The following is a 21,283-nucleotide window of genomic DNA, read 5'->3' on the forward strand; positions in this document are numbered from 1 at the left end:
GGCACACAAACTAGTGCCAACAGACACTATCTGGGAGGTGCACTGACATTAATAGTGACACCAATAGTGATCAGCTCATTATATCACTGTAATAAGGACCCTGGCTGGAAAGGGGTTAACACAGGGTTTGACAAATTTGCTTGGAATCTAGGAGCCAGCTAAAAAAGTTAGGAGCCAGAAAACGCACCCCGTCCCGACGAGCTTGCGCGCAGAAGCGAACGCATACGTGAGCAGCGCCCGCATATGTAAACGGTGTTCAAACCACACATGTGAGGTATCGCTGCGATTGGTAGAGCGAGAGCAATAATTCTAGCCCTAGACCTCCTCTGTAACTCAAAACATGCAACCTGTAGATTTTTTTTTAAACGTCGCCTATGAAGATTTTAAAGGGTAAAAGTTTGTCGGCATTCCACGAGCGGACGCAATTTTGAAGCGTGACATGTTGGGTATGAATTTACTCGGTGTAACATTATCTTTCATAATATTAAAAAAAAAGGGGATAACTTTACTGTTGTCTTATTTTATTAAAAAAAGTGTAATTTTTTTCCCAAAAAAAGTGCGCTTGTAAGACCGCTGCGCAAATACGGCGTGACAGAAAGTATTGCAACGATCGCCATTTTATTCTCTAGGGTGTTAGGAAAAAATATATATATAATGTTTGGGGGTTCTAATTAGAGGGAAGAAGATGGCAGTGAAAAATTACATTAGAATTGCTGTTTAACTTGTAATGCCTAACTTGTAATACCAACGGCCACCACCAGATGGCGCCAGCTGACACATCTGGTGGTATTACAAGTTATTACCAACGGCTCACCACCAGATGGCACCAGCTCACAAAAAAAAAAAATATATATATTTTTTTGCCCACCTTCCAAGCCAAGTCGCCAGGACACCATTTCTAGTCGCCATGGCGACCTGGTGCCCGGGATTTGTCGAGCCCTGGGTTAACATCTAGGGGCAATCAAGGGGTTAACGTTGTGCCTAACCACTGTGTGTATGTGTGCTGCTTTCCCTTTACATCTGTTTTTTTTTCTCCCTGCTTTGCAGGGAGAAGAAACCGCCAGATCGCTGTTCACAGTAAACAGAGTTTTGCGTTTTTGTAAACACAGAACTCTGTGTGTGATTGGCCACAGCTGACTTCAGCGAACATGAAATCAGCTACCAAACGTATGCCGTGTCCAATCAAAGCACAGATTGTCAGGGGGGTGTGGAGGAGCGCACATGCATGGATTTCCTCTGTACTCCCATTTCCTCCCACACTCCAAAGACATGCTTGAAGGTTAATTGGCTCCGGTCTAAACTGGGTCTCGTATGTGTATGCATGTATGAGAGTTAGGGGACCTTATACTGTAAGCTCCTTGATGGCAGAGACTGATGTAAATGTACAATGTGCATAGCACTGTAAATGGTCAGAGCTTTATAAATACATTTTGTCATGTTACCATCAAAAATGTAAATGTATTTTATGTGATAGACCAGTGGTCTCCAAACTGCGGCCTGGGGGCCAGATGTAGCCCTTTGCTTGATTTTATCCGGCCCTTGGGGTGCCTTTTTATTTATTGGCACCAATGACGGGGCAAAATTCGTCCCAACGACGGGGCAAAATTCGTCCCAACGACGGGGCAAAATTCGTCCCAACGACGGGGCAAAATTCGTCCCAACGACGGGGCAAAATTCGTCCCAACGACGGGGCAAAATTCGTCCCAACGACGGGGCAAAATTCGTCCCAACGACGGGGCAAAATCCGTCCCAACGACGGGGCAAAATCCGTCCCAACGACGGGGCAAAATCCGTCCCAACGACGGGGCAAAATCCGTCCCAACGACGGGGCAAAATCCGTCCCAACGACGGGGCAAAATTCGTCCCAACGACGGGGCAAAATTCGTCCCAACGACGGGGCAAAATTCGTCCCAACGACGGGGCAAAATTCGTCCCAACGACGGGGCAAAATTCGTCCCAACGACGGGGCAAAATTCGTCCCAACGACGGGGCAAAATTCGTCCCAACGACGGGGCAAAATTCGTCCCAACGACGGGGCAAAATTCGTCCCAACGACGGGGCAAAATTCGTCCCAACGACGGGGCAAAATTCGTCCCAACGACGGGGCAAAATTCGTCCCAACGACGGGGCAAAATTCGTCCCAACGACGGGGCAAAATTCGTCCCAACGACGGGGCAAAATTCCTCCCAGTGACACCAATAATGGGGTCCAATGACACCAATAATGGGGTATTTTGTACTCCTGATGGACACAGTCCGGCCCCCTTAAAGTCTGGAGGACATTAATCTGGCCCTTTGTTTAGAACATTTGGAGACCCCTGTGATAGACCAAGACAACACGGTACATAATTGTGAAGTGGAAGAAAAAAAATACTCATTGTAAAATGAAAGGATACCACTGCAATATGAACAAAAAGTTTGAACGGGAATCTCATCCTACCATTCCAAATGCAGATATTCCTGTAGGCGTTGTGGCTGGATAGGCCATGATTGGCGGTGCCTGTTGTAACAAGAAAAATGACAGATCAGTTTTTACACATAACCATCATACATGAAAGCATTCAGTATGTCAAACCAATGGCCATGCAGATTGGCAAAGTGTGTGTGATTGATCCAAAGCAACAGGCTACCCGGATTCCTAGAGGTAACACCATTAAATATTTCTGCAAGTCCACCAAAAAGTCTGTCCTCACCAGCATTTATAAATTAATATTTCCAAAGCAAAACACAAAAGCAGAACCAACCAATCACCTGCAACCCAAAAAAAATAAAAAAGCTGCAGCACCTCAATCTATGAAGGAAACCTACAGGCGGCATGTACTGCCAGTGATTTTTGTTACACATTATACAAAGACTCGCTGTGTGAAAAGCGGCAGTCCAAGACTTCGCTGCGGGGAAAGGTCACATTCTATAAAACAATGTTATGCTTGTACAGAACACAAAGTTATGTCACCGACTGTAAAAAGCCGTACAGGATTGTGGGCTACTACAAGCAAGAGCCTCTCTTACAAAACAAAAGCTCAATACATCCAAAGGCTGATTTCCTCCAAATTCTCAAGTTAAAGGGACAGTCTGTCTTATAGCGCATATCCAGGAAAAACAAACAAAATAAAGTATTCAGTACATCTCTGCATTATAAGTTCATTCCCCCCCCCATGTTTATTTTTTCTTAAACACGGCAAAAAAATGACTGTTAACCGCTTGCTGTCTGCCCTATTTCAGGTTTTTTCTTATACAAGGCAGCAGCTGTTCACCGGATCAAGTATATATACATAATTCCGTAGATCCACCTGCAGGGGGACGAGCATGCTCGTGCAGCTGCCAGTGCCCTCTCCTCTGCTGTGATAATTTACAGCAGAAGCCAATATGCGTGTACCAGGCACTTGTAGCTAGATTCAGATACAGTTACGCCGGCGTATCCGTAAATATGCCGTCGTAACTCTGAATCTACGCCGTCGTAAATTTAAGCGTATTCTGGAAACCAGATACGCTTAAATTAGGCTAAGATACGAGCGGCGTAAGTCTCCTACGCCGTCGTATCTTAGGGTGCATATTTACGCTGGCCGCTAGGTGGCGCTTCCGTTGAGTTCGGCATAGAATATGCAAATGAGCTAGAAACGTACGTGCGCCCGGCGCATTTTTTTACGTCGTTTGCTTAAGTTAGTCGAACAAATAGCTGGCCTAGCCAATGTTAAGTATGGCCGTCGTTCCCGCGTCGAAATTTGAAAATTTTATGTCGTTTGCGTAAGTCGTCCGTGAATGGGGCTGGACGTAATTAACGTTCACGTCGAAACCAATACGTCCTTGCGGCGTACTTTGGAGCAATGCACACTGGGATATGTCCACGGACGGCGCATGCGCCGTTCCTTAAAAATGTCAATCACGTCGGGTCACCAGTTATTAACATAAAACACGCCCCCCTGTTTCACATTCGAATTAGGCGTGCTTAGGCCGGCCCATTTACGCTACGACGCCGTAACTTAGGAGGCAAGTGCTTTGTGAATACAGCACTTGCCTCTCTGACTTACGGCGGTGTAGCATAAATACGCTACACCGACTCACCAATACGCCGCCATACCTTAATCCACCTATTGATGTTTTCAGGCACCCGTAGATCATTGGCAATACACAGAGAACGGAGATATGCCTATGTAAAGGCATATCTTGGTTCTGACTGGGGAAGGAATGGATTCGGTCTTCCTGCAAAGCAAGGACTAGAATCCATTACTTCCCCTAGTAAAAGCAGAACACAGTTAACACACAAACACTGGCTAGGCACACAGGTAACCGTTTGTACGCTCTAGAGCAGGGATATGCAATCAGCGGACCTCCAGCTGTTGCAAAACTTCAAGTCCCATCATGCTTCTGCCTCTCGGTGTCATGCTTGTGGCTGTCAGAGTCTAGTTATGTCTCATGGGACTTGCAGTTCTGCAACAGCAGGAGGACCACTAATTGCATATCCTTGCTCTAGAGGTTTGCCTCTTCCCAGCCAGTGTCATTAGTACAGTGACAGTGCATATTTTTAGCACTGATCACTGTATTAGTGTCACTGGTTCCCACAAAGTATCAAAAAAGTGTCAGGCTGGGTTCACATCTATGCAAATTGGATGTGGCAAACAATCTTAGGCTGGATTCACACCTCCGGTGCGTCTTTGGCTCCATTTCAGGGCCAAGCACAGGCAAAAATTCGCCCCCCGATTCGTCCCTGAAACGGAGAACAGGGACGCACTGGACCCCTGCTGCTCCGTATCGGTGTGAACCCAGCCTGAGATTGTATGCCACAGTATCACAGTCCTGATATGAGTTGTTGGACGCAGCCATTACTTACGCCCTCTACGTGTTAGAGACTTCAAGGAGGTGTGAATTACTGGGCGTGCCGCAATTCATACTGGGAAATGTAGTTCTTACATGAACGAGTGCCGCAAACCAGGAAGTGAATGAGAGAACAGAAACTAGAACACCGGAGGTGATATAGATGAAGGAATTTAATAGGTATTTACTTATTTTTTAACAGAATCATTACACTATTCCGTCTGTCTACCTTGCAGACATTAATTTTAGCCAAAAATAAATTTCCTTTACAACTTCTTTAATCATCATCTATACAAACTCAACTTACTCTTTCCTTCCCACCTCCCTCTTCCATAAATTAAAAAAAAATATTCTATATCTCACCATTTTGCTTTTTGTACAACAAGGCCGCACTTCCAGGTTTCTGGCCTAGGCTGGGCCCAGTTGCCTGAGACTGCCATCACAGGTGTCCCAGGAGACCGTGCATGTTACTAAACCACAAGTTTAGCGTCCCTGGAAACCCAAATGGCTTGGTGTGCAAGCTCAGGGGACCTAGCACTACTACATATCCAAAGCTGGTGTTCCTGGCATATACAGTTTGGAACGCTTTCACCTTGTACACAGGATGTGCCCGTCACAGGCTAGTGCACGAGATATGCAAATCACCTGTCACAGGCTAGTGCACGAGATATGCAAATCACCTGTCACAGGCTAGTGCACAAGATATGTAAATCACCTGTCACAGGCTAGTGCACGAGATATGTAAATCACCTGTCACAGGCTAGTGCACAAGATATGTAAATCACCTGTCACAGGCTAGTGCACGAGATATGTAAATCACCTGATATGTAAATCACCTGCTCACAGGCTAGTGCACAAGATATGTAAATCACCTGTCACAGGCTAGTGCACGAGATATGTAAATCACCTGTCACAGGCTAGTGCACGAGATATGTAAATCACCTGTCACAGGCTAGTGCACGAGATATGTAAATCACCTGTCACAGGCTAGTGCACGAGATATGTAAATCACCTGTCACTCACAGCAAGGGGAGGATCCGACAAAGATTTCTCTGTTTGTCGGTTTTATCTCACTTTACAAAAGAAAAAGAAAAAGAGGATTGCTCAGAGCTGGATTAACTTTGTGACAAGACTGGGCAAAGATGACATCTTATACTCTACACCAGGGGTCCACAAACTACGGCCCTCCAGTTGTTCAGGAACTACAATTCCCATCCTGTCTGTGAATGTCAGAGTTTTACAATGCCTCATGGGACTTGTAGTTCCGCAACAGCCGGAAGGCCGTAGTTTGAAGATCCCTGCTCTACACTGTGCCAGCAAAACAATTAATAACACATTTGGGTTTACATCCACTATAATGGCAATAAAGCACAAGGTATGCCCAGCCCAGCCATGGCATCGATTGCTTGGAGATCACATCTGCATGAAAAGAAATGTGACTAGTAGCTACTCAAGCTCTTGACAAGTGAGGGGAAGCAAGCCAATGAACTATCAACATGCAGGAGATTTCAGAATTAGGAAAACCTCTTTACCCACTATGGTTCAATGAGCATTGGCTTGAGAACCAGTCCAGAAAATAGGTGAAAGATATTCCTCACCACCCGCCCCCGCCCATTTATTTTTATCTTTTGGCTGAACAGGGGATGATTAAGTTAAATAATAATAACAACAAAAAAAGTGTGATCACCACAGGGCCAATCAGCACTGTCTAGACAGAGGGTCAGGGGTCTGCAGCCTCATAGGACAATCAGAACAATGCAGCCTCCTACAAGCTTTACCAGACACTGATAGAAGTCACAAGTCTGCTATATACTGCTGATGAGAAAAGGTATTTAGCTGTTTAGATTTACTAAAATAATTGCATTTCCATGTTCTGTGTACTGTGGGAGACCAGATATAGTGAATGCAGAGTCCGGGGTTTAGTACCTGGACTTCTAGCAGACATAACTTGAAAAAAGGTCTGCCCAATTTCCAACTAACCAGTGGAGATTTTTTTGTTGTTTTGGGGGGCAGGAAACAATATGCCCCCCCCCCTACCCCTTGTCAGTAGCACTTATCCCATCACTGGTGGCTTCCCCTGCTTTCCACGGAAGCTTCAGTTTCCTCCCTTGTCCTCGGCAGCCAATCGGGAGTCTTCTCTTTTCAGCCAGTCTGAAAACTGGTTTCACACCCGCTTCCGATTTGCCGTATAGAGGATCAGTGTTTCAACAGTGAACATTAATGCACCTGGATGGGCTTCGTTTTGCATGCTCTACCACCCGAGCCCACCCCATTTTGAAGCCTATTAGAGCCTCTGCCTCTAATCAAGTGCTTATAAAAAAAAAAAAAAAACACCTGAGCATTTTTGCATCAAAGCCTACACAAGACAACTGTCAGCAATAGGAATCTCATTCTTCTCCTTACAGGCTGTTTACATCTCTACACTCAGGTGCTCGAAGATTGATGTTCAAAAAAAAAAAAAAAAAGTACACAAGCTTTTTTTTTTTTGAAGCATGCATTTTTGGTCCCACAGACTTCGTGGTCTGGCACGTTTTTTCATGCCTAAACAACTGACCTCCTCCTGCTTCTCATCCCATCTAGGAGCTTGAATCAGGGATGGACTGGCCATAGGGACTACAGGGAGTTTCCCGGTGGGCCGATGGCTCAGTGGGCCGTTTTTTTTAAAACAGAGATGCTGCTTGGAGGACTTTTTCTAACGCCCTGGCAGCACCCCAGTGTGAAAGCACTCAGGCTTTCACACTGGGACTGCAGCGGAAGCGTTTTTCAGTCGCTTTACAGGCGCTATTTTTAACCCAAAAGTGCCTAAAAACGCCTCAGTGTAAAAAGGGGTCCTACACTCACCCCTCTCTTTTACACTCACTCTCTTTTTCTTACACTCAACCCCTTTCCCTCAACCCTCCCTCTCATGATATACAATAATGGATGTAGGGGCCTTTTGGTGGGCGTGATTTTTCGGGGGGGGGGGGGGGGGTGGTTGGGGATAGCATTTTATTGAATTAAAGTGGGACGGTCTGGATGAAGTCCAGGGCCAAATTTTTGTCCCAGTCCAGCCCTGGCTTGAATGGGCATGTGCTTGCAAAACGCTTCACAAACACGCCTTACATAGGTGCTTACTAGGCGTTAGAAATGGGCTCGGGCGTTTTCATGATCCTAGTCCCAACCCACCTGTCCGATCCCGACAGGAAGCCGACACTGCACAGATTGGGAAATGCCTCACTGCCGGTGATTAGTGGTGCACAGTGTTGGCTTCCTGGCAGGATCGGGCAGGTAGGTTGGGACTAGGATCCTGAACATCACAAGCCCATCTCTACTAGGCGTGAATGCAGTTTGAAGGATAGGACCAGCTTGCTGGGAAGACTTTCCAATAAGCTGGAAATTTTACTTACAGGACAAGAAACCAAACAAGTCTGTACCTATTCCAATTCCACACAGTATATATTTCCTACACTAACAATTTTGAATATGGCCAAATTAGGTCAATGTCTTCGGCCTCCTTTTTTGCATGCAACAGTGAGGTGGTCAATTCCATGGCTGCAGCCGATTGGGATAGCAGCCTGCTGTCTTGTAACAGCTTCTTGCGGGTTTAGGCCAAGCTCAGATCAGCCTGAACCTTAGGCTCATCCTTAGCGGGTCTCCAAACGTGGCCCAACAATCTCCTTCTGAAGACACCATATGGCTATGTTTAACCACTTAACGCCCGCCGCACGCCTATTTACGTCCACAGAATGGCACGCACAGGCAGATGGGCGTATATATACGTCCCCGCCCTTTCCGCGGGTCGGGGGTCCGATCGGGGGACCCCCCCCCACCCGCGTGCGGGTCGGGGGTCCGATCGGGACCCCCCCCGCTGCGTGCGGATTCCCGCGGGGAGCGTTCCGGGACGATGGCATGGCTATTCGTTTATAGCCGCCACGTCGCGATCGCTCCCCGGAGCTGAAGAACGGGGAGAGGCGTATGTCAACACGGCTTCCCCATGCTTCACTGTGGCGGCTGCATCGATCGAGTGATCCCTTTTATAGGGAGACTCGATCGATGACGTCAGTCCTACAGCCACACCCCCCTACAGTTGCAAACACACACTAGGTGAAGCATAACTCCTTCAGCGCCCCCTGTGGTTAACTCCCAAACTGCAACTGTCACTTCCACAATAAACAATGCATTTTTTGCTGTAAAAATGACAATGGTCCCAAAAATGTGTCAAAATTGTGCGAAGTGTCTGCCATAATGTCGCAGTCACAAAAAATAGCTGATCACCGCCATTAGTAATAATAAAAAAAAATGCAATAAAACTATCCCCTATTTTGTAAACGCTATAAATTTTGTGCAAACCAACCGATAAACGCTTATTGCGATTTTTTTTTTTACCAAAAATAGGTTGAATACGTATCGGCCTAAACTGAGGAAAACATTTTTTTTTATATATATTTTTGGGGGATATTTATTATAGCAAAAAGTAAAAAATATTGCATTTTTTTCAAAATTGTCGCTCTATTTTTGTTTATAGCGCAAAAAAATAAAAACCGCAGAGGTAATCAAATACCACCAAAAGAAAGCTCTATTTGTGGGGAAAAAAAAGATGTCCATTTTGTTTGGGAGCCACATCGCACGACCGCGCAATTGTCTGTTAAATCGACGCAGTGCCGAATCACAAAACCTGGCCTGGGCCTTTAGCTGCATTTTGGTCCGGGGCTTAAGTGGTTAATATGGTAACTGTTTTTGAGAGCCCAAAAAAGAACACCAAAGAATCCTGTCATATTTGTAAATCAGATTCCTCGGGTCACAGGATCATCTGAATCTAGACCACTTGGCTTAAAGCGGTTCTCCACCCTAAAGTGGAGTCCCGCTGATCGGAACCCTCCCCCCCTCCGATGTCACATTTGACACCTTTCAGGGGGGAGGGGGGTGCAGATACCTGTCTAAAGACAGGTATTTGCACCCACTTCCGGACACACGCTACGAGCAAAAGACGGGTTTTTCTGACTTCCCGTCTGTCGCCCGTTGTGTGCTGGGAACACTCGGCTCCCAGCACACAGCGTGTGAGCCAATCGGCGGGCGCAGCGCGACTCGCGCATGCGCCGTAGGGAACCGGGCAGTGAAGCCGCAGCGCTTCACTTCCTGGTTCCCTCAGCGTGGATGGCGGGGGGAGCAGCAGAGAGACGAGCGATCGCTCGTGCTCTGCTGCGATCAGTGCTGGACTCCAGGACAGGTAAGTGTCCTAATATTAAAAGTCAGCAGCTGCAGTATTTGTAGCTGCTGGCTTTTAATATTTTTTCCCCATGGCACATCCGCTTTAAACAATTAGCCCAATTACAAAGGCCATCTCATCATTCCCTGCTATACTCAAATGACCAAGCTCATAAAGACTGAAGCCAAGTCTGACCTTCAACTGAACTTCTCAGTAAGTACAACTCCCTCTGCTTTGTGATAGTAAGTTGCCAAGCAAATCTGACCTTAAAAGTGGTCAACATCTGTTTTGATCTCGCCTAAGATTTGTGACGAATTTCAGGGGGTGGCACCAATCACATGATGTTGTGTGATTGGGTATGGGGGTGTCCGAGATTAAAAAAAAACACATTCACAAAGATAAAAACATGCTGACACTTTAGAGCAGCCTTTCACAACTTTTTTACGCCCTTGAATGAATTTTCAGGCCTAATGAAACCCGATGCTAAAAAAAAAAAAAAAAAAGTTTAATTGGGATTCCGTGGGGAAAAAAAAAAAATCGCACCTTGCTTAAGTCATCAGTGGCAAGAATGCCCAACTTATAAACACTGGGGTCACGCAGCTTGCTTCTCCAAGTGGCATTGGCAGGCACCAAATGGGTTCAAAGTACAAGCGGCATCGACAGGCACAGCTCAAAGTACCCCTAGCAACCCAGGTTGAGAATGGCTGCTTTAGTGTGTCTAGTATCACATAATAAAGAGCAAGACTCCATTTGTGTCGGGATCCATCCTACAGCACACAAGGATTGGGTAACAATGTTGCATATAATAAAGGGCACCACAGATACCTTTGGAAGCAGGCACTTAAAGTGGAGGTTCACCATAAAAACATGTATACAACATTACATTCTGCATACTTCCAACATTTACAGTATGCTGTTTTTTTTTTTGCTGTACACACCGTATTATTGCCATTTTCCACCTGGCTTTCGGGTACTAGGGTTGCCACCTCATCCCTTTAAAACCGAACACATATTAATTACACAGGTTCTGTGGCTAATTAAGGTGGTAATTAGACTCATTTGGTGCCTTACCTGCATTAAATTAGCCTCAGAACCTGTGTAATTCATATGTGTTCGGTTTTAAAGGGATGAGGTGGCAACCCTACCGGGTACTCACTCCCGCGGGAGTAGGCGTTCCTATGCAGAGGCGCAGTGTCATGTGGGACTTCGCCCAGATTGACGTCTTGAGAAAAACTTCCCCTTGGCAGGTAAAGGCGCGTCACAAGTTTCCGAAAATAGCCGAACGGCGAGTCGGCTCTATACGGCGCCTGCGCAGTCAGCTCTACACGGCTTCTAGTCGGTGCGCAGGCGCCGTATAGAGCCGACTCACAGTTCGGCTACTTTCGGAAACTCGTGACGCGCCTTATCCGCTGGGGGAGTTTTTCTCAAGACGTCAATCCTCTGGGCGAAGTCCCACATGACACTGCGCCTCTGCATAGGAACGCCTACTCCCCCTGGAGTGAGTACCCGGAAGTCGGGTGGAAAAAAGCAATACATACCGTATTGCTTTTTTACAGCAAACTACAAACTACAGCAAAAAACAAACAGCATACTGTAAATGTTGGAAGTATGCAGAATGTAATGTTATATACATGTTTTTAGGGTGAACCTCCGCTTTAAGTCTTAAGTTCATTCAGTAAATTAATCCACACCCTAGCAGAGGAGCGAGAGTAGCTGTGTAAGCGATAGTAACCAGGTGCCAACACCCCATGCCATTAGTGAAGTATGTAAGGAGAGAAAGGAAAGTGCAGTGGGGAGGAATCCAATCTGAGCACACAATCAAAATATGATTAGTGTGAGGTGCCCGCGCTACAGCGAAGGTTAATACAAAGCATACCAATTCACAGCAAGGAAGGCAGTTTTTGGATTGTTTGGTTCAACTTACGTAGGGTTGAAAATGCATGCCATTCTGTTTCATTGTTCATCGGGACGAACAGTTATACAATGCAATAACACAAGATTAGAAGACAAACTTACACAACAGTACACACACATCAACATTTCACTAGCACACAAAAAGACTGAGCTCATGCATTTAGATAATACAGTGGAACCTCGGATTGTGAGTAATGCGGTTAACGAGCGTTACGCAATACGAGCACTGTATTTTGAAAAATCTTAACTCGCTTTGCGAGTGTTGGCCCGCAAAACGAGCATGATTCAGGCCAAAGCACTGTGCAGTACCGTGTTTTGCCTGAGGTGGGGCGCGCCGGAGCTGAGCCGTTCGGAAATGCACGGAAAGGCCAGAGGACAGCTCGGCTGACCTCGGCAAATCTCAGGAATGGAGTATTTCCGAGCTGTCCTCTGGCCTTTCTGGCCATTTCGGAGGCTCTCTGGTGCCCCCCACCTCCGGCCACATGCGGTATTGCATGCCATTGAAGGCAATGCGGAACAAATTATTATTTTGTTCGTTTTCATTGACTTCAATGGGGAAACTCGCTTTGATATGCGAGTACTTTGGGATTACGAGCATTCTCCTAGAACAGATAATGCTCGTAATCCGAGGTTCCACTGTATATATAAATATATATCAGATCAGGAATATATCTAACAAATCATCTATTAGGATTGTGGTCAGGCCTCTGTGCAGGCCACTCTAGTTTCTCCACACCAAACTCATTAAGCCACGTCTTTATGGAGCTGGTCCTGTGACCAGGGGAACAATCCGTTCCTGAAGATGCCCATTGGATGGGGGGTGTGAAACACGTTAAGGAGGGTTTTCTGGCCCGTGGAGCCTTGGTGGCTCTTCTGGGTTTTCCATGACATAATCTGATCTTATACAAGTGAGTGCAATTTAATCTTTGTTGAACTTGAATAAACTGTAAACGTTATTGCACTATAGTATTTCGGCTTTAGTCGTCCTCAAAAAATGTGAGTAGTGAAGTCCCTGCCATTGCTGGATCTGGAGAAAGAGCGTGAAGGATAAGAGCAAAAGGAGCAGAGATCATATTTAAAAGACCCGGGATGGGTATATCCAAAAGCAAGGCAGACCCCATTTGCTGTATGGCAGGGGGTCCACAATCTCTGGTGAGTGCAATGAGGTCACAAAACACTGGCAGTGGATGAATGTTTAAAAGACACAGCACTGGTGGACTATGTGTCCGGATTAAAATATTATGCGCATGGGACGGGACGATTGGGACTTGTTGACATTAATGCCCAGTACACACGATCCCATTATCGACCGAATGATCGTCCGTTTTTTTTGCATGCTAATCTCATGTCGAATCTGATGAGTTTACTGAAAATTCTCAGAATAAAAATTCAGAAGTGATGTCATGTGTTGTAATGGATTTGTATTGCATTTTCGAACGACAGCTGTACTGATTAAACGAAAATCGTCCGAAAAAAAATTCTGTGCATGTCCGATAGAATAATATAGGATGAACTGTCCTGATCGGCTCACGAAAGCTCTGTACTAACGATCCGATTATCGTACGATCTATTCGAAAGCGTAATTTTTCGTACGATTTTCGGATCATGTGTACGGGGGCTTAAAAGTGGTTATACACCCTCACCCAGTGAACAGCCTCAGATGATACACGGAGGTGGAAAAATATCCTCCTACATAAGTTACTTGTTTATCTGCAGTCTTCTCCTCCCTATACCCCTTCAAAAGGGCAAAAAAAGTGTTAAAATCGTTCATCTGTCAAGGGAAGGATGAAGAGGCTGCAGTTACAGAGTGTGAAAGCTGATTGGAGAAAAGGAACACCCCCGTTCTGAATAGACAAGCTCCGTTCTGAGCTTTAGCTGAACCTTAGCCGTTTGGCTGGAGCTACCCTTTAATCCTGCAAATTTGCAGTAACTATAAAACAAAACATGCAATATCCACACACACCCCGTACACAGTCATTACACAAAAGGATCATTACCAAGGTGGCTGGGTTCCAGGTGGTGGTGGGGGCCAGTTTTGGCTGCCAATTAGTCCCTCCTGTTAGTTTCTTTTCTCCTGGCTGAATCCAATGAACATCACTAAAAAAACAAAACAAAAAGAAGAATTTACCACAAACCCTGCAATAATTCCAGAAGAAGAATGTGCCTGTGTTATTGCATTTGTCTGGGAAAATAAAGATTATAAAGTCTAGACAAACAAAAAATAAATGCAAGTAAAATATCCAGCTGTAATTTTGCTCAGTTCACTCACTCTTATATTAAAGGCTAAGATCACCATTTGCTAAAATGGTCCATGCAGACACGAGGGCCCATGCGGACACGAGGGCCCATGCGGACACGAGGGCCCATGCGGACACGAGGGCCCATGCGGACACGAGGGCCCATGCGGACACGAGGGCCCATGCGGACACGAGGGCCCATGCGGACACGAGGGCCCATGCGGACACGAGGGCCCATGCGGACACGAGGGCCCATGCGGACACGAGGGCCCATGCGGACACGAGGGCCCATGCGGACACGAGGGCCCATGCGGACACGAGGGCCCATGCGGACACGAGGGCCCATGCGGACAAGAGGGCCCATGCAGACAAGAGGGCCCATGCAGACAAGAGGGCCCATGCAGACAAGAGGGCCCATGCAGACAAGAGGGCCCATGCAGACACGAGGGCCCATGCAGACACGAGGGCCCATGCAGACACGAGGGCCCATGCAGACAAGAGGGGCCATGCAGACAAGAGGGGCCATGCAGACAAGAGGGGCCATGCAGACAAGAGGGGCCATGCAGACACGAGGGGCCATGCAGACAAGACTTGCATTGTGCCTTTTTAAAATATTGTTCAATGCAAGGGCCATGCCTGTAGAGCTGTCCTAGTCCCCAAAAACCTGGGCCAAAAATCTGCCTATTCTTTCTACCAATCCCAAATCCCTGCAAGCGTGCTTCTTTACTGAAAGCCGCGCATGCACAGTATATGCCCCTCATCCCCTCCTATTCCACCACCGCTGAGCTCAGCCGCTGGATTTTACTTAGGCCTCTTTCACACTGAGGAGTCAGGCGGTCCAGCGCTAAAAACAGCACCTAAATACCGCCTGAAAAACTCTTGCCCAGGCGTTTTTGACCCGGTGATCTGCCTGTATGGTTCCCGCTAACGTGAAAGTTCCTGCGCAGGCGCAATCTGATTTGCCGATATGGTTCCGGCTAACGAAAAAGTTCCTTTAAGGACTGCGCAGGCGCAAACTTGCCGACGGAAATCTCCTTCGCTCGTAGGGCTCGCTCCTGCGGCAATTCCGACGGTATATCGCCGCTATACTGCCACCGTGCCTCCCGCCCCACTGTGAAAGGGGCCTTACTTGTCTGCCTAGGCCATTTTTATGAGAAAGTTGAAATTTAAAAGTAGAACTACAGGGAAATTGAAAATCTGTGGAATGACTTGAAGACTGCAGTCCACAGACTGTCACCATCAAATGTAACTGAACCTGAGCAGATATTGCAAAGTCTAGATGTGCAAAGTTAGTAGAGACAAATCCCAACAGACTAAAGGCTGGAATAAAAGTAAAAGGTGCTTCAACAAAACACTGACAAGGGGGCGATCCTTTTTCCAACTCAGTGATTCTGTTTTTCCTTTTCTGACATGTTGGCGTTATACATTTAACTTTGATGTTATAAACGTAATACTAAGTACAGCTGGATAAAAAAAATATATATATATGTCTTCATTTCACGCTGCAGAGCAACATTTTTTATGGGGGGGAAGGGGGGGGGGTGATTTTCTATACCCACTGTAGCTAAATAAAAATAAAAATTAACAATGCTACTTTTACAAATATTTGTTTGCTTGAACTGACAAATCCTTTCTGTATCTGAACGCTGTTTTCACACTTACTTTTTTGTTGTTCCGTTCCCGATGCCCAGATCTAGGAGAACAAAAACAAGGGAATGAGCAGATCTTTCAATGCAGTGACTCTACAGCTGAATAAACCTGAGGACCAAACTTACTGCCCACTAAGTTGGCCAGTGAGGAGTCCAAGTCGTCAGACACCAGCTTGCCTGGTGCGTTTTTGGAGCAGGGAGCATTTGCGTTTTGGGAAGATACTGTTGGCTTGAGGAGTCCACCCATGTCGTCAAAACCTTGAAACAAAATACAAGAACCTGGGATTTAATCAGGACAACAGAAGACCATTCAACAAAGAGATACACATTGCTGGTTTCATAAGTCGCAGTGTCGGAAAAAATCCACTAAAATCACAGCCCTATATATATCTATACATACAGTGCCTTGAAAAAGTATTAATTTTGTCATGTTACAACCAAAAACGTGCGATAGACCAACACAACGTGGCACATAATTGTGAAGTGGAAAGAAAATGAAAAATGGTTTATTTTTTACAAATAAATATGTGAAAAGTGTGGTGTGCATTTGTATTCAGCCCCCTTTACTCTGATACCACCAACTAAAATCTAATGGAACCAATTACCTTCGGAAGTCACGCAATTCGTAAATAGAGCCCAACTGTGTGTAATTTATTCTCAGTATAAATACAGCTGTTCTGTGAAGCCCTTGGGAGGTTTGTTAGAGAACAAACGGCATTATGAAGGTCAGAGAATTTTGTTTCTCATGGTCTAAGGCCTCTTTTACACGGATGGACCGTTCAGGTCCGCCTGTCAGTTTCGAAAGCGGACCTGAACGGCCACTCCACGCATATATACGGAGCGTCGGATGTCAGTGGAGACATGTCCGCTGACATCCGACCTGATCCGCTAAAAACAGATGTATGGGGATACGTCCCCATCCGTCCATGGCGGATCGGATCAAGTGAGATGTGATGAAAACGGACATGCTGTCTGTTTTCATCAGATCGCTCCATAGGAAACAGCGGCGCCCGACAAGCCCCTCCCCACTCAGTGAGCAGAGAGGTGCTTGTCATCCACCAGCTCAGCAGAGATCAACGGACTGATCTCTCGCCGAGCTGGTGGACTCTGTGCGTGTAAAAGGGGCCGTGGAGTCCTTCAGGTGCCTTTTGGCAAACTCCAGGCGAGCCGTCATGTGCCTTAGGAGAGACTTCCATTTGGCCACTGTACCATACAGGCCTGATTGGTGGAGTGCTGCAGTGCTGGTTGTTCTTCTCGAAGTTTCTCCTCTCTCCACAGAGAAATACTGGAGCTCTGTCAGAATGATCATCAGGTTCTTGGTCACTTCACCGACTAAAGCTATTTTCTCCCAATCGCTTAGTTTGGCCGGGCGGCCCGCTCTAGGAAGAGTCCTGGTGGTTTTAAACTTCTTCCATTTACAGATGATGGAGACCAATGTGTTCAGTGGGACCTTCAATGCTGCAGACATCTTTCTGTACCCTTCCCCAGATCTGTGCCTTGATATAATCCTGTCTACAGACAATTCCTTGGCCTTCATGGCTTAGTTTGTGCTCTGACATGCACTGTTAACGGTGGGACCTTATAGACCGGTGTGTGCCTTTCCAAATCATGTCCAACCAACTGAATTTACCACAGATGGACTCCAAGAGTGGGGGAGGGAAGAGTGGGAGGGAGAAGGGAAGAGAGGGGGAGGGCTCTCACACAGACTATGCAAGAGACAGGGAGAGAAAGGGAGGAGGTGTGAGATGTAGAGACGCTAAGGAGATATAGCGGGATGACCACACTATTAGATCAGCAGCCATGATAAACGTGGTCAGATGACAGAAGGAAATACAGGAATAAGCAGGATCAACCAGGTACAGTATTGTACAACATAGAAAGGGACAATTGACATGGCAAAAGCACGGCTATATCTCAAGCCTTAAAGAGACAGGAGCATTTTTTTGGGGTTACAACCACTTTAATACCGCTTAAAACTGTGCAAAACATAACAAAAAAAAAATGTTCTCTTACCCGTGGAGTCTACATTAATGTTAGAGGGAGACTTGTTGCCGAAAACAGAATCAAAGTCAACATTAAGGCCACCAGAGGTCTGTGGTTGGACAGCTAGTGATGGGGTGAACCCTGAAAATAAGGAAAACCATGTCAGTGAACCTAGGTAATATAGACAGGAGTGTTCTATTTTGTGTAGGCAAAAACATAAAAACGTTCTACCAGGTAGCTGAACTCTAGCCATCAAAAAAACTGGACTAGCGATGTATATCTCAAGCCGTCATTTATTTCCAAGATCGTAGGTCATAGAATAGTCATGATATCCTGTAACCCTAAAATACATCTTCACTACAATAGAAGTACCAGCGACAGCTGGGAATGTGTTAGTACCCCTGCACAGAACAGCTACAGCAGGGAGAAAATAGGAGATACATTCTTGTTAAAGACTGGGGAACACCCAGTTAATATAAATATTTCAGGCTGTTTGGAGCTCTAAAACAAAGAATTGGCATTTCTAGATCAGCACCAGTTTGGATTAAAGTGGTTCTAAAGTCAAACACATTCTTTGCATAAAAGGGATCGGAAATGCGTTTTTTTTTAACAAACAAACTCACCTGCTCTGTGTAATGGAATTGCACCGAGTGGCCCTGAACCTCTTCTCAGGCCCCTGCCAGTACTCCTGGCTGCTCCTCAAGGAATGCATTAAAGTAAAACTATGGGCAAAACTTTTTTTTTGGATAAAGTACGTTTTCTAACACGCCATCTGTGTCCAATTGCAAAGATTTCCTTCACTTCCTGTCCCATAGCCAAACAGGAAGTGAGCGGAAATCCCTGCTGATTTGGGACAACACAAAAATTTAGATTTTCTTTTACTATGACCGTCAATAAGACACCACACCACACCACATGCATTGGGACTGCAGATGCAGCTTCTTTCAGGCGCTTCAACGCTAAGACCCCTTTCACACTGGGCCGTTTTTCAGGCACTTTAGTGTGAAAGCACTCGGGCTTTCACATTGGGATTGTAGTTGCAGCTTCTTCCAGTGTGAAAGGGGTCTAAAGGATCTTTTTTAAAATATTAAACATGTAATACTTACCTCCAACTGTGCAGCTCCTTTTGCACAGAGTGGCCCCGATCCTTGTCTTCTCCTCCCCGCATAAGATAACCCCCCTAGGAGAAGCGCTTCGCCGGTGGGTTACCCTACTGGCGCGCTCCCGAATCATTCATTCAGTGTCCATAGACTATTATTTCGGCCCGCCCCCCGCGTTATTGGATGTGATTGACCGCTGTGGGAGGCAATGGCTGAGCTGCAATCAATCTAGCCAATCAAGAGCCAGTGATCTGACGATATATTTCCGGCTATCGAGATGGTTCCTCTAAGGACTGCGCAGGCGCAATCCTTGACGGCGGAAATCTCCGAACCTCGGCCGGCATCCAGGGCGACGTGGAATTTGAGGAAAGTGGCCAGTCGGCCTCACTTCACTCGGGCGGCTCGCTCAGCCTCCTGGCTCTTTTTTTTAACATCCTCCAATCCACGGGGGTTTATGGAATGAGCCTGGATGCCGACCGAGGTTCGGAGATTTCCGTTGGCAAGGATTGCACCTGCGCAGTCCTTACAGGAACCATCTCGATAGGGGAACCTTAACGACAAGTCACCGGGACTCCGTGGAGAGAGTGCGTCCCCGCCGAGAGAATTCCACGGCTCAGGTAAGTAAAACGTGGGGGGGGGGCAGTGACTGACAGAAGTTTTTTCACCTTCATGCATAGAATGCATTAAGGTGAAAAAACATGAGGGTTTACAGCCCCTATAATTTGCAGGAATTTCCTCTGACTTCCTGTTTGGCTATGGGACAGGAAGTGAAGGGACATCTCCACAATGGGACAGATGGTGAAAAAAACTGGCAGTGTTTACTTCCTCTAAGTGGACCTGTTGCTTTACTATGCACAGCTGAGTGCCTGAAAGGAGGCTGGATCCTGTTTGCATAACTAAATATCCTCCAATATCTCTGGTCAGCCAAGGAATTATAAAGCAAAGCTCTGGCTCAAAGCAAACAGAGCAGGGGGTTCAGCCTTCATTCTCCAAGCTGCATTGGGAACATAAAGCATGGACTTTGATAAACTGGTAAGAGCAAAACCTTCTCTGCTACATACTTAACAGGCAGGAGGAGCGCTGTATTCATACAGTATAGCTTAGCACGAAAACTATAAAGCCGCATTACACGCAAACCTTCAGAAATTGTCTACAAAGCATGAATTTTAGAGCCGCGGAGATAAAGTCGGATTCATCCCTGTAACAGTTGGATGGAGTCTCTGCCAAATCTCCTCTACACAGAGATTTTCCTTTTCACACATCAGGTGGACGGAGAGCGCTGCCAAGCAGTGAACATTAAACAACTGTGTGATAGCAGATCCCCCCAGACAGAGCTCTGCAAGGAACGGCCAAGCTCCGTCCCACAGCGCCATCAATCATACCAACAAGAGAACAATCTAATGGCAAAATAATACACACTGCTCTGATTCATAAACTCCCATTCACTTATTCTAGAACATCATTTGTTAACTTTGTATTTCGAATGAGTTTTACAAATAAACAAAAATCTGAACATTCAAAAAGTTACAAAGCCGTGGTTGTAGCAAAGATCCATCAATGTAGAATATAGCCAAAAAGAGTACAGATTACACATCCCGTCTTCTAAAAAGGTATATTAACCAGTTGATGACCACCCCATAACAAATTTACTGCTACGGGGCGTCCGCTCTGCGCTGAATCACATACATAAAACACACACACATTTTTATATATATATATATATATATATATATATATATATATATATATATATATATATATATATATATATTAGGGTTGTTCCGATACCAGTATCGGGACCGATACCGAGTATTTGCGGGAGTACTCGTACTCGCGCAAATACCCCCGATACTAAATAGAATACTTTCCCCCCGCTGCCGCATCGCGCCGCGCCGCCGCATCGCACCGCTGCATGGGTTAAACGCCGTGCGGGAACATCACAGCTTTCATTTGAATAGCTGTAGTGTTCCCGCGCGTATAGACACTCCCCTTTGCCCGGGATTGGATGGGTGATCGTGATCTGTCCAATCCCGAGCAAGGGGGAGTGTCTATACGCGCGGGCAAAACAGCTATTCAAATGAATGCTGTGATTTTCTCCATGCGGCTTTCGGCGGCAAAGGTATGGGGGAAATGGCTGGAGGGACATGGCTGCATATGTGAGGGACACTTCAGACAGGAAAGAGTTCAACTTAGGGGGTTAATGAACTTGGATGGGGGTGGCATGACTATGGGATGCCCACTTGACTGGAACAAACTTCTTTAGGGACAACTATATACACAGTCTATATACACGCTTTTCCTTCCTCCTGCAAATCTTGCTTGCAGATTCACTGTGGCGTCACCCTAGAAAATTCTTTAGCAAAGGCCCTTTACAGGCAGGGACCGCAGGCCCCCCTATACTTGA

General features: G+C 46.2%; 1 protein-coding gene across 7 annotated transcripts in view; it reads right to left on the reverse strand.

The window, feature by feature from the left end:
- PICALM (phosphatidylinositol binding clathrin assembly protein) overlaps nt 1–21,283 on the reverse strand; it is a 179,472-nt gene that overhangs the window by 19,815 nt on the left and 138,374 nt on the right. For 4 of the 7 annotated variants that reach the window (XM_040340079.1, XM_040340080.1, XM_040340085.1 and 1 more), the window contains 6 exons: nt 17,810–17,920; nt 15,923–16,054; nt 15,810–15,840; nt 13,908–14,007; nt 11,921–11,944; nt 2,440–2,499 (listed from right to left, as the gene is read on the reverse strand). In XM_040340079.1, coding sequence (XP_040196013.1) covers nt 2,440–2,499; nt 11,921–11,944; nt 13,908–14,007; nt 15,810–15,840; nt 15,923–16,054; nt 17,810–17,920 — 458 coding nt within the window. The remainder of the gene's footprint in view (nt 1–2,439; nt 2,500–11,920; nt 11,945–13,907; nt 14,008–15,809; nt 15,841–15,922; nt 16,055–17,809; nt 17,921–21,283) is intronic. The other 3 variants (XM_040340082.1, XM_040340086.1, XM_040340084.1) reach the window with 1 other exon arrangement.

This window comes from Rana temporaria, chromosome 2 (genome assembly GCF_905171775.1).
Source record: "Rana temporaria chromosome 2, aRanTem1.1, whole genome shotgun sequence".
Lineage (NCBI taxonomy): Eukaryota > Metazoa > Chordata > Amphibia > Anura > Ranidae > Rana > Rana temporaria.